The following is a 20,735-nucleotide window of genomic DNA, read 5'->3' as shown; positions in this document are numbered from 1 at the left end:
TTTGGATTGCCTTTAGCTTGCATGGCCAATTTTTTTTCATACTCCGATTTAATTCCACACAATACTCATTACTTCTCTGGCCTGAGCTTTATATATTTCATAACTCCTCTCACTCTTACTATCACGATATTCTTTCCACATCATCATCTTCTAGCAGATCTTTTGCTCAATAAGGTTACACATCCGTTTCATTCCAAACATATTTATTCTTCGAACACTAGGGATACATTCAGATAATGCCTCATTTAAGCACTTTTTAAAAGATTCCCATACAGTGCTGATATTTTTCCCATTCAGTAACTGATACCATGGGGCCAAAGATACTATTCTCCTAAGTTGATCATAATTTCCAGCTTTGTAGTACAGCATGTATCCTGTTCTAATGGGAACATCAATATAATTAGATACTTCCCAAGAAAGCAAGGCATGATCATTGTCACAAACTGGTAGTAAAATAATCATATTCTTAACAGAGATCCCCCCCCCCCCGACATTATGAACAAATCTAAGATTCTTTGACCTCAAGTTCTTTCACATGCTGCTTGAGAAAGTTGTCTTGCAACAATTCAATAAATCCCTCTTCATTTTTATCATGAGATTTCTCTTCTACCCAATCACTATTTGGATAATTAAAGTCACCCATAAAGATCACTCGTTTAGTTACCCATGTGGCTAAATTGGCAATGCATTTCTTCATCCCCTGCAAATGAGCTGCCAGGCCTGTAGTGACACCTTCACCATACATTTCATTCTGTTAGCCTCCAATTCACACCACATGGCCTCCAACTCACTACATGGGACACTGTTACCATCATTGTTTTCTTGCATTTCTATCCTAACTGGACTTAAGTCATCTGATATCATTAGTAGTACTCCACCACTATCTCTTCTGTCATTCCTAAAAATACCATACTCATTATGCTCAATCCCAGTTATCATATCTGATTCTGATAGCCAGGTTTAACTAATCCCTACAATCTTAGGCCACGCTGTATTCAATAAAGCAATGAACTCAATCCCTTTGTTTTTAATTCTCCTGGCATTCGTGTATAGACATAATAATTACTACCTAGCCTATTCTTATAATTAGATATGCAATCTATTTAGTCTTGTTCTAGAATTCTCTCTTTTTCCTCCCCCGACATACTTAAAAGGTGTCCAAACCCAAAGCATATTTTCCACCCTTCACCACATACATAACCATGTTCGAAGACATTCATATCTTTATCACATTTGCATACCATAGCTGAACTTTCATACACATTTTTCCCATTCTTCCCTTGATGATCTAGTTTCCCGGACTCTCTGAATTAGATCTCATACCAAGAAGTAATTTCTCCAGTTTCCTGATGCCAAATTAATTTAATTGCAGGCCATCCTTCTTATACAAATTTTCTCTGCCATCAAACACACTCCACACATTTCTTCCACACAGCCTGCACATGAAACTATTTGCTATCATCACCTTCCTTCTTAACTCAATACTGTCATATCTGGGTAGCAATCGTACCATTTTTAGTCTCTCACATTTCTTTCTCGCTTCTTCCAACAGACCTTTCATATCTTCTCTCATACTATATTTGTCACTACTTAAATTATTAGTACCTACTAGAACTACCATCTCTTTTACTTTTCTTTTTTGGTTTTCAATTACGTTTAACTTATTTTTAATTTTCACCCCTGGAAACTAGAAGTGGTGACTCCTTCAGCAACTGCAAATTTTCAGATCGAGTCACCATAAACCATACCACTTCTTAGATTTTAACTGACTTACCTTGTTGTTATTAATATTATGATTACCAAGTTCAGTACTTTCCTGCCTTTTCTTGTTCTGATCCTTTTACTTATCTAAGTTTAGTCAAATGTTTTTCCATCTTTTACGATTTTCTGGTGTCAATTTTCTAATAATTTGTTTTAATCGAGATATTTCTAATGTCAAGTTATCCTCAGATAAATTATCATCATCACTGTAGCAGTACTTCTGTTCATTAGGATAAACGCTTTCCTCAGTAGCAACAACCTGAGCTTTAGATACTGCCTTGTTACAACAAGTTTTCGGTGTCATTCTTAAGAGTAGTAATAACTAATAATATTTCTGCAATTATGTTATAAAATGATGTAGTATAATAATTACACTAAAAACTACAATAATATACTAAAATACACAATTAAATCTAAGAAAACACTTAATAAATCAACAAAATCACAGATCTTTCAGTAGCTTTCTAACAGCATGTATTTTCACCTGATAGAGCCTTGATATGTTAGGAAATTATGCAGCTTGCTTGATATCATTTGCTAGCAAAATAAGGAATCCTTGCATATTAAAAATGCTGTGCAACAAATTTTGGATGCAGATTTCACAAACCAATGTTGGGTAGAAAAGGAACAATTTTTCTATTCAACATGTGGTCTTGTCGTATGTATCCTCACCCCCCATGAGGAATTGTATATATGCTAAGAGATATACATGGTTCAATACTAACTGGCTTGAAACAACAACAAAAAAAACTTTATACTCCTGTCATTCACAGCATTCTCATTTTTTAAAAAAATTCTTTTTTTATGTGGCTCCCACCTATGAAAGGTTTCTTTGTAAACCTTAGCCTGCCCACAAGTTTTACAAACTTGTGGGCAGGCTAAGGATTTTCTACCTCCATTTTTATTAATTTTATATATTATTTTGTATTTGTATTTTTTTTTTTTTACATAGAAAATCCTGCTCTAGAGACCAAACATGGAACTCTTTGAAGCCACTTCAGGCCTCCAATAAGTGGCAGCTCACACTGAGCAATGAAATACACCTCTCACCTAAGACAAACACAAGCATATATCAGAACACCTACTGGTTGGAGAGCAGATATGCTAACCACTCAGCCAACCAGGCCAGCAAATTAATTCACAATATCTTAATTTTTTCAGTGTTATTAAATTTAGTATCGCATTTTAGCAATATAACTAACTAGATTAGTAAATTAGTAATGCATAATATTCAAATTTAGTATTAGTGCATAAATATTAAATGCTGTATTTAACAGTTTTTTTTTTTTTTTTTTTTTTTTTTTTTGGAAAATCCTGTATATAAAAAAAAATCCTTTATGTATTGAGAGTTATTTTATGTATGCATATACATATTAAGACTTTATTATTATACTGTAAATTATTAAAATAAAGTTAATAAACTACATAAAATAATAAAATAAAATAAACTGAGTTATTTTAAAATAAAAACAGCTTTCACATCCTTATGGGAGGGCATTTGTGCACAGCTACAAATAGTAATTTTTCTATCTATCAAAGTTTTGATTTTTCAAATTAGGTGAAATGCATAATTGTAACTACAGAGTTTTGTGCATAGATGAATAGCCAAACAGTAAAAGAGTTTCATGAGACAAGTTGTAGCTTTTTTTTGGTTTCTTATTTGCATTTTCAGACAACTAAGTTTTTCAAGATGGTGGTTACCTGCTTTAGGTGCTCTTGAAAAGAATTATAACACTGGAAGAAAACTCACTTAAAAAACTTGATTAACATAGAATTTTCACCTAAGTATCATAGGCATCATCAGTACAAGATTGCAGAATAGCAATTAAACATTAACAGACAATTCTAAAAAGTGCCAGCTAAGTAACTAATGTAAAATAACTATAAAAGGTCAATAATTTCCTAACTTTTTTTTAATTATACACATTTAGACAATGTAAAGTTAGGAAAGATTGGCTGATTTAAAAAGTACTATCTTCCACAAAAGGGATAGACATTGACCACTGCTGTTAAGTTAGGACAGTGACGAAAAGTCCTATAAACAACATTTTTATTAATATATAAAGGCAGTTCACTGTTATGAAATGTTTTAAAATTATACTATATTAATTTTTTGTATGCTTTTGTAGTGTTGTAAAATTCCCAAATGAAATATTAGGTTTAAAAAATTGTAATTAGATTTCATTGAATCAATATATGTATGACACAGAGCATTAAATAAACACAGGTTTAGTCATTGCAATATTTCATCTCTGTCAGACATCTTCTGAGATATAATATAAAAATTGTAATAACACACACAAAACAATACGTGGAAGAAGTTAAACTAGAAACCTAAAGTCCTGTGAGGGATACTCACTATGGGTGCTATTTAGCCAGCCTTGACTGTTGTGAAAGGAGCCTTACAGTTAAGGATTCCCATAACCTGAGAAGTTGAACACAACTATAGTTATTTAGATTTATATATTTATTCAGATAGTTTTTTTTTTTTTTAAATCTGCTGCTGATTCTAAAAAATGTTTTCAAGTTTGCATTTGCTGTGGAGAAGCAGAGTATTTTTTTTTCTTTCCATTTGATTCTGAGCAATATATCCACTCATGGTCAGCAAGACCTGACTTACCATAACTGTGGTGGCAGGTGTATTTCTATGTTCTCAAAGGCAGGTGTGTGAAAGGCTTATGTGTTCGTCGCACATGTTGATTGGATTTTAACAGTACAGATGTGAACACAGATTGATAAAAAAATAACTATTTATTGACTTGAAAACATTTTATAAAATGTTTTATAAAATTTTATCCAGGGCACTGGATAAAATATTTTATCCAGTGCCCTGTTCATGTCATCAAGCCTACTATGGACAGACAGGAAGAACTGTGGCCATCCGCCTCAGTGAACACAAAAAATATATCCAGCCCTTTCATTATGGCAAGTCGGGTCTAGCAGACCATGCTTTGGATACCCCCAGCACACACACACACAGGATCAATTGAAGTTGTTTCTGGAATCAACAGAAGCCTTGAAACATACTCCAAACCTCAACAAGTATGGCTGTATAAATCTACCAACGATTTGGGAGATAGTCATCCTAAGAATAAATTAATACTTGCTTTTTCTCTCATTCCCCCCCCCCCCCCCCAACTTAGTTTGTTGCCTAATTAGGACTTTAGTCTTTGTGTTGCACACTACAATTGCTCATACTAGTCCCACTGTTACACCGGATTGCAGTTATCTCGACTACTAACAAACTTTGTTTGTGTGCTCTAAAGATGCTGGATAGAATACCAGCGAAATATTAGCAATTAAGTCAATATATAGTTATTTTCTTATCAATCTGTGTTTGCATCTATACTGTTAAAATCCAATCAACATGTGTGACGAACACATAAGCCTTTCAACACAGTTGGGAATCTTTCATGGAGACGATATCGTACGCAAGGCACGACAATACGATAAGTGGAAGGTAAAATTGGCGCGGCAACTGAACAGGTTAGCCTTCTTAAAAAGATGCCGAGACACCAATTTAATACCAAAGTGCATAAAAATTAAGAACAAGTTCCACTCGGCCAAAGCCAAACATACAGGAACAGTTATACGCTATTCACCAAGAATTATCTAAAATAAATTCTTCAAAATAAAACATTTTGAAGCCGGAACTATGGGATATCCTGGACAGCATCTCCGACTCTACAGCCAACAAAGAATTTGGCAAAATTAAAAACTGGCACCAGAAGAAATTTGAAAATCCTCCAACAATGCATTGCTATGCAGCAGCCACAATTACACCAAGATGGCATTGCTATGAACTTATCATCAGTAACGTCAACCAAAGAAGCCACAAGTGCGTTAAGTTGGAGACATTTACCGTTGCTCCTAAAGAAGTTCCAAAAGCCGAAATAATGGCTTCCTAGTCCATTCTAAGCTTCCCAAATATAATATCCCACATAAAGAAATCATGGCTCTAAAAGAGCTATACAATAATAACCACATTACCATAATCAAATCAGACAAAGGAAATGCAACTGTGGTGATGGATACAACAGAATATGAAAGCAAAATGCAAGTACTTCTCCAAATCAACATACCAAATTATAGATGGGGATCCCAACAACTCACAAAAGAATAAGATTTGCAAATTATTGAACAAAGTCACTTCCTGGCCTAAAGAAACAGTCAACAAACTCAAGCCCTTCCATGCTAAAACACCCAGGATATATAGCTCCAAAAATTCACAAACAAGGTACACCTTTACACCCTATTGTAGGTAGTACAAACAGTCCTACATATAAACTTGATAAACATTTAGCCAAATTACTAGCCACTTTCACAAACAATTCTCCCTCTTTTGTTAAAAATTCTACCCAAATAAAAAGTATTTCAGAAAACCACACCTTAAAAGGTTCAGACTTAATGGTGAGTTTTGATATCACCTCACTATTCAAGAATGCACCATTAACTGAAACCCTTAATTTACTAAATTCACAATTTTCCCCTGATATATTTCAGCTATTTAAATTCACAGTACAGGCAGGTTATTTTGCATGGAAAGGGAAAATAGACAAACAATTATATTGGACAGCTATGGGATACCCTCCTTTCTTCCCCCCTTAGCCAACCTATAAACTGAACATCTGGAAAAGCTAGCTATCAATACAGCCACTCACAAACCTAGTCTCTGGCTATGCTATGTTGATGATGTGTTTGCTATTTGGCCACATGGCTCAGACACATTGAATACATTTTTAGTGCATCTAAATAGCCAGCACCCAAAAATCCACTTTACAATGGAACTAGAAGCCAATGACTGTCTGCCCTCCCTGGTGTTAGATCTTGAATGGGAGAATTTAGAAAGAAAAAAAAAAAATTCATTCATTCAGGATTTAACAAGTCTAACATCTCAACAAGGAGAAACTTGTACTTTAGCTATCAAAAGGATTGTAAATACCTTAAAATGTAGAATCATAAAAGAAAACTTGTTTATTCAAATCTAAGTAAAGATTTTGAGTTTGTAAAATGTAACTATAAAAGGGTATTCTATGTGAAATGAAATGTTTATCAAAGTGTAAACAAAAGTCTAAAGTATGCAGGCGGGTTCGTTCGGGTGAACGTTTGGCTTGAGGCATAAGCATTTACACAGAAAGCGGCGCTAGTTCGTTTTCCCATGAAGACACTACACATGGAGATGCAGTATACCAGATCATCTCGCAGACAAAGGAGATGAGTGCCGTGCAGAAGAACATGGCAGTAAAGAGGGTGCCAAGAATTCAGAATAAAAGGGGTTTGCTCCCCTCCTCAGGGCTTTTTGTCTTATTCTCCTGACCCTTTCCGGGTGTTTTACGTGGTTGGACGTTGGGCCCCTCTCTTTCCTTCTGATGGATTCTGGATCACCCTGAGATGTTAGATGTCGGCACCCACAGTTCCAGCGCCTTGACTAGCTACTTCCTCAGGAGACGGAATTCCTGAGCTGGCAACTCTGATAAAGACTACTGGCATCAGAACCAGACAAATGTGGGCACATCGCCAGACGTTCGGAAAAGCCAAGTAGGATGACCTCTATGAGTAACCACGTGGATAAAGGCCAAGCGGAGATGTTCTGACCCCAATTCAAGGAAGAAGGAGTGGGATGTGTAAGACGAAAATGTGAATTAAGTGACGGATCTGTTAATCTTCCTGTGGGGGGGGGGGGGGGTGGGGGGGGGGGGGGGTGGGGGGGGGGGGGGGTGGGGGGGGGGGGGGGTGGGGGGGGGGGGGGGTGGGGGGGGGGGGGGGTGGGGGGGGGGGGGGGTGGGGGGGGGGGGGGGTGGGGGGGGGGGGGGGTGGGGGGGGGGGGGGGTGGGGGGGGGGGGGGGTGGGGGGGGGGGGGGGTGGGGGGGGGGGGGGGTGGGGGGGGGGGGGGGTGGGGGGGGGGGGGGGTGGGGGGGGGGGGGGGTGGGGGGGGGGGGGGGTGGGGGGGGGGGGGGGTGGGGGGGGGGGGGGGTGGGGGGGGGGGGGGGTGGGGGGGGGGGGGGGTGGGGGGGGGGGGGGGTGGGGGGGGGGGGGGGTGGGGGGGGGGGGGGGTGGGGGGGGGGGGGGGTGGGGGGGGGGGGGGGTGGGGGGGGGGGGGGGTGGGGGGGGGGGGGGGTGGGGGGGGGGGGGGGTGGGGGGGGGGGGGGGTGGGGGGGGGGGGGGGTGGCTGATCACCGTGTAACCCTAAAAGAAAGAATTTACAAAGTCACTTAACGACTGGGCTACTTGTATATAAAGGCTAATGACTTCACATCAATTGCCTTAGTATCCAAGAATATAGCTTCTTCGCATCTTTAATTTATAGTATAACCAAGGAAAAACTTTCAACATCTCTAATCCAAAGTATTTTAGTAATAAGGTGTAACACCTTCTGCATTACTTCAACCTTAGTATCACTTATGGGTCTGGGGTAATGAGATCTCAATAAAGGTCAAAACTGGTCTGAGTAGTGGCCATTATGCATAGCATTATACATGTCCGTAAGGTTTTGTGCATTACATTGAGGGATACTAAGGCATACTTGTTTATATATATATATAAACAAGTAGCCTAGTCCTGAAGTGGCTTCAGGTGCAAACTTTGTTTGCTTACACTTGAATAAAGGATGAAACCAAGAATATAACTTCTTGGCATCTTTAATTTATAGTATAACCAAGTGTAAAAACTTTCAACAGCTTTTACTTTTCTTTGTTAATGTAGCCAATAAAAAGAAATCATATACTTCTTTAAGTATCTAAAATTGTAAATTTGTCACTATTTTAAACCCATGTAGCATTAATTTAAAACTGACTTATCCAATAATGGATGAATCAATTTTAAATTAGTAGTAGTTTTTTTTTGGTTGTCGTTGAAATTTATTTTTGTCATATTACTCATCTTAATGACATACAATAATAATAATAATAATAGAGTAGTGAGAGTAATTATGCAATTTTTATAATAAAAAATATATTCAGGAAAACTTCAATTTTAAAGTTTGTTTTTTAAAACAAACATTAACTATAATTGTACTCACAACATCATGGAAGTCTTCAATGGTAAACTGAGGAAATCCCAGAGAAACAAGATCATCTTTACTTTTAGCAGCGATTCCTTTAAACCTGCAAAAACATTTGTATGCAAATATAAAAGTGTAATGTTTATGTATATGTGGCATATATCTATAGGTAAGGGTGTTCTGAAAGTAAGATCTGCAAAAAATACAGCACTGGGAATAGAAGAGGAATCAAGTAGTATACAAAGGATTGTGTATTTCTCATGTTATCACTTAAGCAATGAGCCAATCTTTTACAAGATTGTCATAGAAGGTAAAACAGCATGCACTGTTTGAATTTTTTAAGAGACAAAAAATGAAAATACTTTTAAAATCTAAGGTAATTAAAAGGTATTACAGTAAAGCAACAGCAGATGCTTCACTATAAAGTAGTGCTACCATACATGAAGAATATTGGTAATTAATTTACGGAATTAACAACGCATATAAAGTATATTAATTAAAGATAACTTTAATGAATCACTTCTATATTTCGGCAATGTCACATTGCCATCTTCAGGAACATAAAGATATGGTATGTGCACTAAGGAACTAACAAAGCAAATGAGGAAGAAAGTAAGAAACTAATTTTGTTCCTAAAGTCCTAATGGTGCCCTCTTGCGGGCTAATTTGGTAGTCTTGGCAGTTGGGCTGAAGTTCTCATAATGAAAGTCTCCCAAATTTGGGGCAGTTTCATGCACCCAAATTTGTTGAGGTTAGGAACGTTTTTTTAGAGCTGCTGAAGATTCTTTGAATAATCTTTCGTATTTAAACTTGCTGCGATGGATTATTTTTGTTTTCTTCCAACGAATTTTATGGTGGGTATCTAAGGCATGGTCTGCCAGCCCAGAGCGGCTGTATTGGTGAAACCGGATGTAGTCTTGGTGTTCTGAAATCCTGATATTTGTTGTTCTGCCTGTTTGGCCAAAGTAGGACAATTTGCAGCTGCAAGGGACCTGGTATACACCAGGTAGGTCTAGGGGAAGTGGTTGGTCTTTGGTAGAGCGGATAAGGGATGCCAACTTTTTATATGGTCTGTAACAGGAAGTAAGGTCATATTTTTTTGAGGATATTAGTTATTTTTTCAGAGGTGCCCTGGATGTAGGGGATAGTGATAGACTTGGTGTAGTCTTTATTGTGGGGGGGGGGGAGGGGGTTATGGTTTACAGGTTTTAGTATTTTTTGGATTTTTTTGGGGTTATAGCCATTGGCTAAGAAAGTGTTGAGGATGTGGTTTAGTTCCATAGTCAGGGCCTTGTCATCTGAGCAGATTAATTTTGCCCTGTTATATAGTGTTTTTATCACCCCATATTGTTGTGAGGGGGGGGGGGGGAATTGCTGGTGAATGTATCTGCCAGTGTGGGTGGGTTTTCTGTAAACAGAGAAAACCAAAGATCCATCAAGCTGGCGGGTGATTAAAGTGTCTAGGAAGGGGAGGGTGTTGTTTTCCTCTTTTTCTAAGGTGAACTGGACTCTGGGATGTTGGTTGTTTAAGTGTGTTAGGAAGGAGTGGAGTGTGTCTGAGCCATGTGGCCAAATAGCAAACACATCATCCACATAACGAAGCCAAATAGTGGGTTTATGTGGGGCGGAGTTTAAGGCTTTCTCTTCAAATGTCTCCATAAAGAAATTGGCCAAGGGTGGGAAAAGTGGTGAACCCATGGCTGTCCCCTCTATCTGTTTGTAGAACTTTCCTTGCCAAACGAAATAGCCTGAGTTCATTGTGAACTGAAATAGGGCTGAGATATCGGGAGGAAACTTGGCTTGGATGAGCTCAAGGGTTTCTTTGAGTGGGACATTAGTGAATAGGGAGGAGACGTCAAAACTGACCATTATGTCAGTGTGTTGGAGTGTGAGGTTTTCTATACTGGCTTTAAAGTGGGCCGAGTTTTTTATGTGTGATGGTGTGTTGCCAGTGTAGTGTGTGAGCGTTTTGGCTAAATGTTTGGCTAATTTATATGTGGGGGAATCAATGCCATCCACTATGGGACGCAATGGCACATTTTGTTTATGTATTTTTGGGAGTCCATATAATCGACTCTGGGGAAAAAAAAAAAAAAAAAAAAAAAAAATATGACCTTACTTCCTGTTACAGACCATATAAAAAGTTGGCATCCTTTATCCGCTCTACCAAAGACCAACCACTTCCCCTAGACCTACCTGGTGTATACCAGGACCCTTGCAGCTGCAAATTGTCCTACTTTGGCCAAACAGGCAGAACAACAAATATCAGGATTTCAGAACACCAAGAATACATCCGGTTTCACCAATACAGCCGCTCTGGGCTGGCAGACCATGCCTTAGATACCCACCATAAAATTCGTTGGAAGAAAACAAAAATAATCCATCGCAGCAAGTTTAAATACGAAAGATTATTCAAAGAATCTTCAGCAGCTCTAAAAAACGTTCCTAACCTCAACAAATTTGGGTGCATGAAACTGCCCCAAATTTGGGAGACTTTCATTATGAGAACTTCAGCCCAACTGCCAAGACTACCAAATTAGCCCGCAAGAGGGCACCATTAGGACTTTAGGAACAAAATTAGTTTCTTACTTTCTTCCTCATTTGCTTTGTTAGTTCCTTAGTGCACATACCATATCTTTATGTTCCTGAAGATGGCAATGTGACATTGCCGAAATATAGAAGTGATTCATTAAAATTATCTTTAATTAATATACTTTATATGCGTTGTTAATTCCGTAAATTAATTACCAGTTATGTCTAACCAACGTATAAGTCTTACTACTAGAAGAATGAAGAATATTGCTTTATGTGAGTAGTACTGGCAGTAGCAAATGTGGGCCCCAGTTAAGATCATTTTGTTGGGACCCTAATTTAAGATAATTAAGTGTTTAACAGCATATACGAGGGTAGTCGGAAAAGTTCTCGGCCTAACAATGAAAAAATGAATTTATACTTTCAAAATTATTTTTATTTTTCAACATTATCTCCCTTAAGACTAATACATTTATTCCAACGATGCTCTAGCACCATTATACCGTCCCTGTTGTGGTTCTCAGTAAGATCTGCAAAATACCCCTCTACAGTTGCAATCTCCTCTTGATTCGAAGAAAAATGTTGACCAACGAGTGAAGATATAGAAGTCAGAGGGAGCCAAATCTGGGGAATAGGGTGGATGTTCCAACAGTTCATAGTGCAGATCCCTTAATTTTCCCATTGCCAAAACATCTTTGTGGGCAGGTGAATTGTACTGATGAAAGATGATTTTTTTCTTCTGCAAACCAGGTCTTTTCTCGTGAATTTTTTTGTCTAGTCAGGTTAAAAGATCGGAATAATATTCCCCGGTTATTGTTTTTACCCTTTTCAAGAAAATTAATAAACAAAATGCCTTTAGCATCCTAAAACACTGATGCTCTGACCTTTCCTGCTGATGGAACCGACTTTGTCTTCCTCGGTGCTGAACAACCGGCTTCTGTCCACTGTTTTGATTGCTGTTTGGATTTTGGTGTGTAATGGTGACTCCAGGTTTCATCCACGGTAATAAAGCAATGCACAAAATCAGTTTTATTCTTGTTAAAACGCTCCAAGCACTGTTCAGAGATTTTCATGCGATTGTGTTTTTGATCTGCTGGGAGCAAGCGCAGCATCAATCTTGGTCGCCAAGTTTTTTCATTTGCAATTCTTTATGCAAAATATATCCTACATGTTCTTTTGAAATGCTATAGTCTCAGCAATTTCACGCACTTTGACTCACCAGTCATCCAATGGCATATCATGCACTTGTTCAATGATTTCTGGTATTGTTACACTTTTTGGACGTCCTTCACGTGGATCATCTTCAAGGCTGATACGGCCATGTTTAAACTCGGCAGCCCATTTCTTAATTGTCGAAAATGAAGGAGAAGAGTGCCTATAAACTTTTATGAACTTCAAATGAATTTCTTTTGGCGTTAAACCTTCTTTTACAAAGAATTTATAACCGCACGATACTTAATTTTATCTATTTCAAGGAATACAGATAACATTTTTGCTTCAGACAGCTGTATAAAACAAACTACTTGATAGAATGACATAGAATTTCACATGGATGCTTATGACAGATGTACGAATTTAGAAAAAAAAAAAACTTGCCGATAGTGTTACAATCTATGGTCGAGGCCAAGAACTGTTCAGACCACCCTTGTATTTCTGGTACCTAATTAGGTACCAGAAATACATGCTAGATGCCTGAAATAAGAAAATATGTACAGCAGATTCTTAATTTTAAGCATGGTGCCTTTTATCTATGACTAGTACATCATCTTCAGTACCTTGATAACGTGGATACCATGCCCAACAGATGGAATTTTGTCACTGGCTCAAGAGTAATCATTGACAGTTTCAACATCTTCTGTGATGAAATTCAATTTGCCTGTGACAGTATGAACATATACACAATTCAGAATCGTGTACAGTCAGAATCCTCAAGCAATGGAAATTAGCTTTCAATATTGCTTCAATTCAATATATGGTATAGTATTCTCTAAAACCTAGTTAAATTGTTTATTTTTGAAGGTAACATTTATCTATAACTTCTGCATGAAGATTATTACTGCTGTTAGATAATCTAGATGCAGTTTTTTTTTTTTTTTTAATGTTGCTCCCACCCAGGAAAGGTTATTTGTAAACCTGTAGCACATTTTGCACCAAAGATGAGCTAAGATTTTTTTTTCTATTTTTAATTTATTAATTTTTTTTAAATAATTCAGAAACACTGCTCTAGAGATCAAACATGAAACTTTTTCAAGCCACTTCAGCCCTTCAGTAAGCAGGGAGGTGGTCTTACACCAGCCTGTTGGCTGGAGAGTGGGTAAGCTAACCACTCGGCCAACCAGGCCAGCAAATATATGGTATTTGTACTTCCAACACAACTGAGCTCTTCATAGTTACCTCAGTAGTAAAACAAACAATCATCTTTATCTTTTTCCCTAGGTGGTAGTTTGGTTGTGATGGTTCAAAGTACTTCAAATTTGTACATAATAGTCCAAATGTGTCACTATGTTGTACTTATTTTGCTCCATTTTTGACATATGTTCAGTATATACAGCATGAATTCAGTCAAAATACTAAATCAGTTGCATACAAAAGTGTTCAAACCAATTTTAACTTATGAATCTGAGAGCTGCAAAGCAGTCATACAACAATTAGAAATCACAGATATGAGAGTTCTGAGAAAATTAGGAGAATAAATAAATGGCAGAATCACATTAAAAATGAAGGCATTAAGAAACTTGACACTTTTGGTATTCAGGAATATGTGATAATCTCAGGTTGTATGATCACTTCAACAGAATGGGAGGGAGGGAGAGACAGAAAGAGAATATTAGCAAGCAAGTGCTTGATAACAAGATAGCAAGAAAAAGACCCATAGGAAAGACAAGATGAGGTGAACTGATACAGTTCAAAATGGCTTAGAATACCAGAATATTAGATCTGTTCAGCACTGAAGTCATGACAGATAAGACTAATTTGGATGAAATTGTTGAAAGAAAGTTAGTAAAAATTTAAACTTTCATGTAGTACTATCATAGAATCGTCAAGTGTACATATCAGGAATTTGATGAAGATAATGAAGTCCAGATGTAATCATATCAAAACCATAATAAGTTTTTATATGTTTATTAGTGTTTCTCAACATCCAAGTGATCTTTTGAGTTGTTGCATCCACACATTATTTCCTCTGAACTTCAACTCTGCCCATCATTACGCCTAAATTCACAGCCTTATCAATTTCTTGTCAACATCGGTGACCAATGATATATAGAAGGGGACTGGTGGAGAAAAAAAAAGCTTTGTTGAATACTAGAAGGAATAGTAGAGGCTATCCATCCTCCATCAGATATAAACAAATTCCATACACAGCCTGTAGCATTTTCATCCCAAAATGCATAACTTTACACTGTGACAAAGTGAATTAGCAGCAATACTCTTTGTCGAAACTACCAGTCTATGTAGATCAACCAATGGATTAATCCCTACCCCAATTTGTTCCAAATATCATTAGTATACAAACTAAACAACAACCCAAATACAGAACCCAAGAACACTATGCTGATCACCTCCTCTCGGTTACCTTCTGATCTATATGCATCATTACTTAATTATAATAATGGAAATAACTCACGTAAAATATTCTTTATTAGGCCAAGAACTGTTCAGACCACCCTTGTATTTCTGGTACCTAATTAGGTACCAGAAATACATGCTAGATGCCTGTACTTGTACTGAGGATGCCTGTGAAGTATCACAGGCATCCTCAGTACAAGTACAAAGTCTAATTAAACAATAACTGATATTCACAAGGTGCCACCTAAGTAGCTAAAGTAAGATAACTAAAAACAGTCCTTGAATTTCCTAAACGTATTTTAAAAAAATTTGTGTGTGCACGCGCAATTACAAAAGTTAGGAAAGATTAGCTGATTTATAGAGTACTATCTCCCACAAAGGGGATAGACATAGACCATCGGATATGTTTAAGTTAGGGGAGTGAAGTAACATTTCACATTTTTCTTTGTAAAGCCATTCCATGAGGAACTGACTTGTGTTCTTCTAACCGGATAGCATATCTTCCTGTTTGTCCAAAATATGATAACCCACAAGAGCAGGGAATCTGGTGGACACCTGGATAGCTGAGATGTGGGAGCTTGTCCATTGGAGACATGAGGAATGTGGAGATTTTGCTGATGGGTCGAAAGACAACACAAATATTTAATGGTTTTAACACTTTAGCTATGCGTTCGCAAAGGAGTGGGCTTGATGAACCAGTGTTTTTATAGCACCTGCCTTTTGCTTCCCATTTGCAAAGAGATCACTTAGTATTTCAACTATTTCTGCTGCTCCCATCACCTGAGTACAATCATCGTTTAGAAATTAAAAAAGAAATCCTCAATAGTTTCTTCACTGTGTGGTGAATAAAAGAAAGACTTAAGGATTTCTTTTTTAACATGCTTAAAGATTTCTTTTTTAATTTCTTCTCATAATCTAACTTTGCCTTCCTCTCCATGCTGGTCACCCTTCTTCCCTGTGATTTGAATTCATATGCTCTAATCACTTTCTCCTTATATATCCTCCACAGCATTCTCTATTTTTTTTGGCAAATTCTTTAGTAAGTCATCCATTCAACAACCACCTGATTTATCTTCCTGACCTATGCAATACAATGCTGCTTTCCTTAACCCTTGATTCTTTTACAGGCATTACAGACATCCATTCTCTGCAGTTTCTTATGGCATGGCACTGTGCTAAGCTAATCTGAACCTCTCATAATCACCAGCTTTGTAGTCTATAGACCGTCAATGTATATACACACAGATCTGAGAGAGAGAGAGAGAGAGGTGGAAGAATTTCTGGAACAAATTAATCAAAAATTCCATTAGTAGTCTTTCATAAAGAAAGAAAGGCATGTAAAAGTTTTTAGCTATTACAATGTGCAAAAGTATCTAGAATAAGAGGTGGAAGAGAAAAGAAAGAAACTTTGGAACTCATATATATATATATATATATATATATATATATATATATATATATATATATATATATATATCATGAAAATTTTCATATTAGATGTTTATAAGATATTAAATGTTCCATCAGAGCCATATTGACTTTACAGCTTTAATTAGAGAATTAAATATGGCAAGTTGATTTTTAAATGGCTCATAATTTTTCCTTGGAAATTTTTCATATAAGCAAATTAAAAATAAAAAGGTGTTAATCTTGAAAGAGAAAGTAGGAAGGAGGAATAATTTGTGACTATCTGAGGAAAAAATTCACTTAAAAACTGCAAGTGTTATTTGTGTCCCATAAGGAGGAATGCAGAAATATTCGAAATTGAGGATTTTATCCAAGTATAAACATTCATATCTGTTTTTATCAATAAGAACCTTAGTAATTATCAAGATATGCATGAGAGAATGGTGATTTTCAGGTATGAGACCTTGCAAATTTTAGTGACAGCTATTGATACATTTCATTAAAGAAAAGTAGAACAGCTGGCTCTTCGTAGCAGGAATAAGAACTGTATCTCAGGAGAATATTGCAATTCTTTCCTAAGTTAAAGAAAGTTCTTCGTCCAGCTTTAATTAGAAATTCTGTTGCAGGAAAATAAATAAAAATTAATAAAAAAAATAAAAATAAATAAATAAACACTTCTGTGACTGTAACATCCCTATTCTAGAACATTTAAACAATAAAAAATGCAACAATAAAAAGAAAAACAAAATACAAAGTACAGGAAAAACTGAAATAGCAATTCATGCCCTTGAACAGAAACATACCCCACAAATCGACAAGGCCATAATATTAGACATACGAGACAATGAAACAATGGTTAGAATATCGGAAACGATAGCCATAAAATGTGATGAAAACTCAATAAACATCCATCGACCCTACAAAATCTCTGAAAGTTGGAAGCTCCATAACATAAAAATTAGGTCATGACTCAGACCAATAGGAGACGACACAAGCACACCAAAAACAGAAACACCTTGCTGACATAGCCTCCACTTTCCCCACTAGTTCCGAAGACGACGTGCTGTTGAAACAGCTCACACCCTGTTACTCTCACCCTGACTTTTTCTTATCAATCCTCCTCTTCCCCCAAAAATAATTTCTACCTTCAGATCCTTCTCTCACCACCCCCTTCACAAACGCTCTCTACCCACCCTTAATAATAATAATTTTATACATATAAAAAAACCTAGTTTTTTTAAATAATTCCCTCACATTATTTTATCCCCACTTTCCCCAAAACCCCCTTCCTTTAACAGTAGATGAATGCATATCACCGGGAGATATTTTTCTCCTATATTATTCTTCATATATCAGTTTTATAACACTTCAGTAATGCCCTAAGATTTGACTAAAGAGCCAATGACATTGTAAAAAGAGGAGCACTCCTAAAAGAAAGTAGGCTACATTAGCCATTAAAATAATATATTAAAATTACAATTACAGAAGTCTAGAACTGAAAGGCTTCAATTTGGCATAAGTGAGATTTAAAAATGGAGAATATATATTACAGATTCATCCATATTTTATAGCCAAATATAAAAAGAAAAAACCTAAACAGAAAAAGAAACCTCAGTCAAAGTTAAGTTAGTCTACACTACTTATAAGGTTCTACTAAAGAAAGTTCTTCATCCAGCTTTAATTAGAAATTCTGTTGCAGGAAAATAAATAAAAATAAAAAATTTCTCCTCCTGCACAAGTTATGTGCAGGAGGAATTTGTATATTCACCTTTCACTAGTACTTATATTAGGCTTCACTGGCCTAACAACTAATGTGAATAGCTGCTTCTCATTAAAACCTACAAAGAAAACCTTCTCAAACCCACTCCCTGAAGCCTCTTGACTATATACTTAACTGTCTCTAGGTCTCTGCTTAGTTTTTGATGAGAATCAACAGTTCAAGACTGTCTGGCCAATTAAAACTAACTTAAGCACTAATAAAAGGCAAATGTACATCAACTCTGATGCCAAAGGTTATATCCTCATAAGGCTCTGGTAAATTTTAAAAATTTCTATATTGGCTATAAAATATGGATGGATCCATAATATCTTCCATTTTTGCATATTAAAATGATAAAACTACGAAAAATTAAGATTACAGCAATATAATTTAAATAACTATGTCACCTCTTTATCTCTCGGTATCAGTCATTTAAAATAATTTATTATATATATATTTTTTGCAATAGTACAGCTGATGGGATTAGAGTAAACGTGCTAAGATAATTCAAAGAAATAATTAAGAAATTAATTCATTAGAAAATTTTAGTTAATAAAATAATATCATCATTCAAAACTCTTCTAATGCCACTGCAAACTTATAAAGAATTTTTTAAACTGTGAATTTAAGTCAAGTTATACCTAATTTTAAGATTCACAGACAATTCATTGCAAGCAAAATTCGTTGCGGGGAAAATTAATCACATGAACTATTCATTGTGGAAAAAATTCACTGAAAACGTTATTTGTTAAAAAATTTAAATGATATTGCATTGATACTAATACATAAAAAGTAAATGCAGAGCAAGATAAATTTCACAAAATAGTTTTTTTTTTAATCTCTCTATGTAATATTTGTTTAGATTTTAATTAGATTAAAGATGCACAGAACAGAAAAATAGTGAACGGTTAGAAGAATAAATATTTTCTTAATATTTATTATATTTCATAATATTTTTATTCTTATAAAATGAAAGCAATAAATTTATGGATCAGTGAGTTTCCATATTTCAGTTTTATTGTAATTTTTTATTCCTTTTAACCTGGTTCAGAAATCCTGCTCAAATTCAAATTCAGTGGTTTCCATGATCAAACATGGAAACCACTTCAAGCCTCCAAAAGCAGTGCTGTGGTCTCACAGCAGACGACGAAATTCATCTCTTACCTAAAAACATCCATGCCCATTGTGAATTTCGAATCCACAGCTCACTGGTGGGAGAGGGTATACTATCTAGTCAGTTATTAACAACATATTTCTGATTACAGCTTATTTTTGAACATTTCACAAGAGAAGTAATTAATTACTTATTTCATTTTGGGAGCGAGCACGCACACACACACACACACACACACACACACACACACACACACACACACACACACACACACACACACACACATATATTTTTTTATTTTTTTCCAATAAAGAAGACTAAATATAAAATATAAATTTTAAAGTTTATATAAATATAAACTTTAAAATTTCTTAGTTATAAAACACTAGTACTGGAGAAAAAGGTAAAGACTAGTATTGCACGCACAGATGGTAATTTAGCTTACACTGATTTACGTAATTTTATTATCATTTTCTTTAATATATTACTCAAAAGTGAACCTATGGTCTTCAACTAGCTCTGTAAACAATAGCATCGCACAACATGTCTTGCGTATGCAGAAAAAGTGGAGTCATTTTCAAAATACACGTGTATTCAATAACTCAAACGTCACCTGAATTAGTTCAGGTAAATATATATATATATATATACACCTGGATGGATGTCTAAATGAGCAGAACAGAAAAACAGTGAAAGGTTAGAAGAATAAATATTCTTAAATATTGTGCCCTTTCTCCTTAACCATTCTTAAATATTTTATTCTTACTTAATATTCCATCTACAGAGCCTGTAGTAATAAAGAATATTAATAACTTTATACAGAATAAACATTTTCTGAAAGCTAAATCGAAATATTAAATAATATATAAAACATTTTTTAATTTTTTAAAAATCTTTTTAAAAGAAATATATTTTTTAAATATTTCTTATATGGGAAATATTCCTTTTTTTCATATACATCCACGAAGAATTTTTGTGTGATTAATTTTCCAGTGATGAATTTTCGTGCAATTAATTTTCTGCAATGAACTCTCCACACACATAATTTTACAGCTGATCATTCAAGTGCAGAGGCTTTTCTTGAGACTGCTGAAACCGTTAAGATGGTCAGTAGTTATTATTACTTTTCATGAAATTATAACGTGCACTAAATATTAATTATAATAACTTTAATAACTTCATTTAACAGATAAAAAAAAATATATCACACCTGGATGGATGTCTAAATGCACAGAACAGAAAAATAGTGAAAGGTTAGAAGAATAAATATTCTTAAATATTTTATTCTTACTATTCTATCTATTAATAGGATAGTTAAATAAGAAATATAGTTAAAAAAAGAGACTGCTGAAAATGTTAACATGGAATAGTCGCACTCAGCGTATCCTGTACTGAGTGTCCAAAGCATGGTCAGCAAGTCCAGAGCAGCAGTCATAGTGGAAACGGGTATAGTTCACGTATTCAGAAATTCTGATATTGGCTGTCCTGCTTGTTTGACTATAGTAGGATAGTTTGCAACTGCAAGGTATGTCTAGGAAATGTGGTTGGTCTTTGATAGAGCAGATAAGGGATAGCAATTTTTTATGTGGTCT

At 35.8% G+C, this 20,735-nt stretch overlaps 1 protein-coding gene across 2 annotated transcripts in view; it reads right to left on the bottom strand.

Annotated features, from left to right (window-relative positions):
- LOC150102626 (ubiquitin thioesterase OTUB1) overlaps nucleotides 1–20,735 on the bottom strand; it is a 120,971-nt gene that overhangs the window by 32,085 nt on the left and 68,151 nt on the right. For both annotated transcript variants that reach the window (XM_090399018.1, XM_090399019.1), the window contains exon 5: nucleotides 8,780–8,864. In XM_090399018.1, coding sequence (XP_090255144.1) covers nucleotides 8,780–8,864 — 85 coding nt within the window. The remainder of the gene's footprint in view (nucleotides 1–8,779; nucleotides 8,865–20,735) is intronic.

The sequence above is a fragment of the Typopeltis vanoorti genome, chromosome 10, assembly GCF_054136105.1.
Source record: "Typopeltis vanoorti isolate ZY-2024b chromosome 10, IOZ_Tvanoo_1.0, whole genome shotgun sequence".
NCBI lineage: Eukaryota > Metazoa > Arthropoda > Arachnida > Uropygi > Thelyphonidae > Typopeltis > Typopeltis vanoorti.
The sequence above is the reverse complement of the archived record's forward strand: the minus strand, read 5'-3'. Positions and strand labels throughout refer to the sequence as shown.